This window comes from Pterocles gutturalis, unplaced genomic scaffold (genome assembly GCF_000699245.1).
Source record: "Pterocles gutturalis isolate BGI_N339 unplaced genomic scaffold, ASM69924v1 scaffold3015, whole genome shotgun sequence".
Taxonomy (NCBI): domain Eukaryota; kingdom Metazoa; phylum Chordata; class Aves; order Pterocliformes; family Pteroclidae; genus Pterocles; species Pterocles gutturalis.
Genome location: NW_010145594.1, coordinates 1,777 through 8,569, shown reverse-complemented (window position 1 = coordinate 8,569; position 6,793 = coordinate 1,777). Strand labels below are relative to the sequence as shown.

Here is a 6,793-nt window from a genome sequence, read left to right as displayed (position 1 = left end):
TATTATATAGTTCATGTGCACGCATATCTAAACGTAGGCAGAATATTAATTACTATAGTAGCATTCAGAGTCAAGCAATCACGGTGTTCTCTTATTTGCACACCACAGCAAGTTCTATTTAATTTTTATAAATTTTTAACTTGTGATGAACATGATTTGCAGAGACAACGGGCCAAGTCAAAATTCAGCAAGTCAATCAAGCTACTGAGAAGTATATGACACAAGTATTCTTCCATATTAGAATACTAAGCTTCAGTCTTACTTTCGCACAAAGATGCTCCAAGCAACTAAAGCTGGCTTTTTAGGCTTGTACACTGTCACAAGTCAAAGTATTTCTTCTAGGAGGTCTATTGGCTGGATGTAATTAGTTGAAACTTGCCATTTTCAGTCATGTGTAAATCTGATATGACAAGAAAAAATCCCCAAGATAGCATGAAGGCTTGTTCAGCTATCCAGACATAAGATTTCATGTAGTGCATGAAAGGAAGTCTCCAGTAAGCCTGGACTGCAAGTTTTCCACAAAAATACAGTCCCTTACTGTACTTAGTCAAATTATTCTTCACTTAATTTCAATATTTCTATCTGCATTTAGATAGAAATACCTAGCTTAATTTATCAGAAACACAGGAGAAAGTGTGAAGAGGCACTAATGCAGGCCTAAACAGAGCCAGTCTCTTCTCTCACTGAGGCATATAGCCCCCTTGTCTGACGGTCTGTGGGAGGTAACTTTTTGGCATTTCATCAACTGATGGTGGACTTCCTTCCACGGTTTCAGGCCTCACAGTTTGTCCTTCAGTACTTGACTGTAAAACATCTGATAGAGCAGCTTCCTGGGTATTTTTTTCCACCCCAAGGCCTAACAGCTCTGAACTCTGACCTGAGATCTGCAGTTGTGCAAATCCAAGAAGATCCCCCTCATTAGCAGAAGTAATTTGCTTTGTTCTTTCAAAGCATGGCCTGTCTGTGTTGGTTTCATCCTGACCACCATTTCGTTTGAAATACCACTGCCTCCGTGTTGTACTGTCACTTCCTCCAGCATGATCCTCTGATCTCTCTTCTGAATCTAGCAGTGGCTGAGTTGACTCAGACCTTGAAAAGACTTGTACAGGTGTTTGGTCTCTGTAGCCATTAAGTACTACAGTTGAATACTGTACAGTGCTGGAAGTGTTCTGTGTAGTTTCCCCTTCATCGCTGTCAGAGACACTTTGCCTAGGAGAAGACATGCATGAAGATCCTCCAATACCACTGCTGTGCCCTTCTGACGTACTTTTTTCCTTTTTAAGCAAGTCAAAGGGTTTTAGATCTTGTTCTGAAAAGGACTTCTTTTCATCAGCTTCTATTTCTACAACGCTTACATCTGTAAAGCTGCCTTCTGGGTACATCTGATCTTTGGAACTAAAGGTATGCTGAAAGAAAGAGATGGATGTTGTCTAAGAGGAAGGGTATGTTAAAAATAAAAAAAAACCCACTAAATATCTGAATTCTTATTCTGTAACTGTTTAGAGTTTCTTCATGTAAGTTTTCTCTTTACTAAATTTGGCAATATTTCCAAAGTATTTGTTACAAAATGAAGGACGTAGCTTTGTTTCCAGTAAGGAGTCTGAATTATGCTGATATTCTAAGGCCATAATGGGTAAGCAAGCTTTGCTCCAATTCTAATTATACTTAAGAGCAGTAAACGTAGAACTATTTGCTGTGCAGCACAGGAGCATTCTGTACTGAGGCCATACATCCATTATTCCCAATAATGTATTCAACATCACAGCATTTCTTCACAGAAGTTAGCCACAGTTTACTGAACAGAATTTGGTATGTCAGTCATGGGGCATAAATTTTGTTGCCATCTCCTCATCCACGAGGATCTCTTAAGATCTTTCTCTCTCATTCACAACTTAACTGTTCAAACAAGTCGCTACAGGGTTTTAAGAACAGGAATAATGAATTCTGTTTACTTAATCCTGACTTCCTGTGAATGAGTAAAATAATTACGATTTGACCCTTCCAACTAGTAAACTCAATATAATTCACACCGGTAAAGCAAAACCTGCTCTATGCTGTGAACTTGTGATAAGGGCCATGTATTTCTAATGGTTTATCTATTGGTGCAATTAAGTCTAACCTATATCCTCATGAAATTTAACATCCAGGTTTTTCTCCTTAAAATCTGCGTGTGCTAGAAGACAGAAGACTCGTGCTGATTAGTTTACCTCAAACCTGGTGGACTAGGAAGGCAGAAGGTGCAGAAAGATGAATATTACCTTTGCTGGAACTTGAGGAGACCACTGAGCAATGTTACTCTTGGACGGATCAGGGACAATAGGCCAGATATGCTTTTTAATTCTGTAAAGGATTAAAAATAATAAAATTACAAGATGCACTTTCCAAATTGCTATGTTGATAGCAAGTACTGCATAATTCAGGACACCACTCCCTTACATAGCAATTTTTCAAGAGTATTTATTTCAAAATAGGAATGCTTATTGTACTTCACATCTTCACAGGAAGCTGTAGTACTTAGCAAAAGACAGCACTGGACTTAAAACTCCTCCACACATTAGATGTAGCCATCCCACGTAAGGCAAACCAACAAATGGTAACGGTTAGTGAGGGATTGTCACATTTATAGCACTCCAGAATCTATAGAGCAACTATTTAGGTTAAGTCTATGACACATGTCAGTATAAAAATACACTGTTGCATCTTTAAGGTAACTATGAATATCACAGCTGTCAAAATCCAAGCCAACTTCACAGCTGAAAATAAAGGGAAAATATTTGAAGAAAAATTTGCTTGGTCTTCTGTAACTCTGAACCCTTACACTTAAAAATGTAATAACTGTTGCTTAACAATAGAAGTTTATGTAGACAAATCACCCCCAACCAAACTAACTTTGAAACTGATACATATTATCCTGCTCTTCATAAACAGGCTCCAACAACAGATCCTCTGTAGAACTTTGAAGAACATTGCAAGATGGGCTTTTCAACTGATGTCCATTAAGAACTAATTTTAGGAACAGCAGGGAGGTCAGAATTAAAAAGGCACAACATGCTGTCTTTAATTAGAAAGAAAAGATAGGTGACTAGGGACATGGGACAGGTGCTACTCCTTGCCAGGGAAAACACTTCAGCAATAAGCTCTCAGCTAAAGCCACAGACAAGAGCTCTGTGGTAGAGGGAGCAAGAGGTGGTAAGATGTTTCCCAGCAGATAGTAAATAGGCACAGAGTTTGCCTGAGGTTATGCAAGGTAGATAAATAAGATGTCTGAACAATTTTTTTGGCTGTAAAGCTTAAAGTTTGCTAACATGGTAATTAAATAGCTCAATACAGACAGCAGATTCTTCTGTGCTTCACATCATTCCACTGTCTCATGATGACTAACAAAACACAGAAAATACATCCTGATCAAAACCTAACAAACCTAATCCTGACCAACTCTATCAAGTAGGAATTTCCTTGCAGGATTGAGTCAAGGAAGACTGTTTGTGTGCTTATCATTAATAGTAAGAAATTACTATCAGAAGATGCCCTGGTTTATCAAGGAAAACACAAAAATGTTTATCACCAATAAACATGTGTTTTACCTTTTTCTGATATAACTGCAGAATATTTACTTGTTTGTATTGAATTATTGCCATCTCTGTTATGTCCACAAATATCAGAAACATAAGAGAGACTTTTTATACTTACAAGTCACGTTTGTTGAAGCAAAATAAAACTCCTAGGAGCACAATCAACAGGAACGCTAGACACACTGGTACAACTATGGCTTCAATTTCTCCTTTCCCTGAAGAAAATGAAGAGAAGCAGTTATAGGCCACTTTGGCATTTAAGGAACTCAGCAGCCGCACGTGTTCCTAAAGGGACAGGGAAAAATCTGAAACTGAATACACCCACAGTGCTCAGTCTGAAGCTTCATCTTCAGAAAAAACCTTTCACCACATGAAAAGAGCCTGCTGATGAACACATGAAAAGCTCTGTCCCAACAATCTCACGGCTTGCATCAACAAAAGACACAGGTTGCTCGAGAAGCTGTAATGTTGATGGAGCAAGTAATTCTACAGTTTGCGGAGATAAGGCAGTAACATCGATGTGAATTTATCTGCGGTCCAGGTGTTTCAGTGGCCTACTGACTGCCATAACATCATGGTCAAATAAGTAATGTAAGCAAAGTCACTAAGTCATCCATCAGTTTATTCTGTACACAAAAATATTGTCTGTCTGCAAGCTCTTAAGGTTGCATTATTGTTATCTATTCCTTCCAATGTTGTACGCATTCTTAAGTAAACCTTACAGAATGCTTAGGGAAGAGCAACACCGTATTGAAAAAAATAGAAAAGCCTGCTAAATCTAAAGAAGTGCTTTCCACAACTAAGTTCAGTCAATGTCGTTGCTCTTACCTTTACAAATAGGAAGTACTCTCTAAAGCTAACCATACAATAACCATACAATAAATTTAACTCTTCAAAATGGGCCTCTGTAGAGAACTGTAGCAAACTTTAATAGTGACATGAATGAGAATGCAGAACCTGAGGAAGGGTTATAAGAATGGCATGTGCTGATTTGCACCTAGATTAGCAGATCAAGATCTCAGCACACCTCTGCAGCTTCTCAGGACACCTGCACTGTAATAATAAAGGCCAACCTACATTCACATCAAAACAGACTCTGGACTCTTAAGAACAGGGTAGAAACCATCAGACACCAGAAGAGAAGACAAGGGCACTGAGTAAATCCTAATGACTCACACAAAGGTGGGGCAAAAGAATACTGTAACCTAAAGTATACACAAAACACATGCAAAACCAGCAATCCAGGAGACCTGCAGAGGATAGCTTGTCCTCTGTACAGTCAGAAGAAATCCTGACTAAACCACCTCTTTGTGACTGAGTACTAAATAGGCTATCTTGATATCATGCACCTTGTAAGACTGCGACTGAAAATTTTTTTCTTTTAAAATGCAGCCACCTTCCTCTCCTATCAGATTTTTCACAGAGCCTTGCTATACTGTTGCAACATTACTTACTACTTCTACTAATTGTGCCAATCTTCCTTACCAAATTTTTGTGTAGTAAATGTAAAATCAGGGCCACTCCTGCCTCCTTCATCTGTGTAGGCCATCATCCGCACAGTATACAGTGTGTCACTGGTTAGAGAAGAAAGGGTATACTCTGTCTTGGAAGGATCCACTGTCACAGCTAAAGAGAGGAAATAAATTATACTAGTTTTCAGTACCATTTATACAATCTCCACAAACCAGAAGCATCAGGACATAATTTCTTCAGACATACAAGATAGTTTTAGTAGGATGCATGTCTGTATGAAAAATACAACTGTTTTAATTTAGTCTTTCTTGATGACATTTTATGTGTTCATTTCCTGTAGTTTTTTTCTCCCAGAATGTAGCTACAAACTAAACTAGTAGTAAAGTTGAGGTTTAAAGGTCTCTAATAAGTAGAAAGCATGGCTAACTAGAAATAGCTAGTTACTAACTAGAAAAAACATGGTTAACTAGAAATAAGAAGTACAGTAGGCATAAGTAACTGGCCCGTACAATTTCAGCAAATCTAAAACCAAAAAGCTTTAGATAATGTTGGCTCCCCATCTTATGCCTACAGGGAATAAACACTGAGAATTAAAATGCACTTCAAACAATATGGTTTACATCAGTAATACATTGATCTAGAACTCCATGAGGATTAGCTCCCCTCCCTTTTTTTTTAAAGCTTTATCATAGTTAAATGCAGTCAACTCCTTTACATCTTTAATGTTCTACCTTCATCTTGCTATTCCACTATCTCATCCTGTATTTAGACTGAAAAATGGGAGCACTCCACCCATAGATCAGCTTTCAGAAACTAAACTCGGTACCCTGTTATACAGACTGAATGTTCCAAATTCTTTATTAGGTACCTTTCTGTTTGGTATGGAGGAGAGCTATGCTTCAGACATAAGCTTCATGTCACAAGAACAGACTGTCAGCCACATTCAGTTCTGTACCTTGCTTTTCAGGAACACATATTAGGAAGGAAACAGACAGAATACTTCAATGCCAGAAAGTACTTCTCTGCTTTCTGTTACCTGTTTCATTTCCATCGACAGTTTTGTAAAATATAGTGTAACTTCTAATAAATCCATTTTGTTCATCCACTGTGAGATGGTTCCATGTCAGAACAGCTTCAGCTTTTCCTACTTTTTTTGTCTGAACAGTTGGTCCTTTTGAAGGACCTATAACAGGAGATGATTATTAGTTTCTATTGGGTACCCTCGCATTCACAGAAAAAGTATATTAATGTGCACTGAATTGCTACTGCATAAAAACTTCAAAGGAATTGCTGAAACAACTCACCATCTGCAAAGAATTATTTTCAGACAACATAGCAACTCCAAAGATATTTTAAGAGAGAAACCTCCAGAAAAAACCATGAAAAACAGTATTCTGCAGATCACATGTAATCTTCAACTGAAGTTAACTAGTCTTGGCTTCATATTTGAAATTGAAAATAATCAGCATAAAAATATTACTATACCAATAAAAAACAAATTCATGCCAAATTATCTGATAAAGGGTGAAAAAATGGAAAAAAGTCAGCCACAGACATCTGTTCAACTCCTAAATACTGTAAATAAGCTGAACGGATGTTAACAGAAGGGACAAGATCAATTATGTCAGATGACCCTCAAGTGTACGACCATTTTTTCCATTACATAGTCCACATTAAAGCAAAGGCCTCATTATTTTTAGTCAAGAAAGTCAGCTTATGTGCTCAAATATGACTATTTTGTACTTACG

General features: G+C 37.7%; 1 protein-coding gene across 1 annotated transcript in view; it reads right to left on the bottom strand.

Moving 5' to 3' along the window:
• Positions 1–274: 274 nt before the first annotated feature.
• Positions 275–6,793, bottom strand: part of LOC104470475 (interleukin-6 receptor subunit beta-like) — a gene marked incomplete at its 5' end in the record, with an annotated part of 7,498 nt that continues 979 nt past the window's right edge. The window contains 6 exons of the mRNA XM_010085418.1: positions 275–1,406; positions 2,259–2,340; positions 3,691–3,787; positions 5,058–5,198; positions 6,082–6,228; position 6,793. The exon at position 6,793 is cut by the window's right edge and continues 101 nt beyond it. Coding sequence (XP_010083720.1) covers positions 681–1,406; positions 2,259–2,340; positions 3,691–3,787; positions 5,058–5,198; positions 6,082–6,228; position 6,793 — 1,194 coding nt within the window. The remainder of the gene's footprint in view (positions 1,407–2,258; positions 2,341–3,690; positions 3,788–5,057; positions 5,199–6,081; positions 6,229–6,792) is intronic.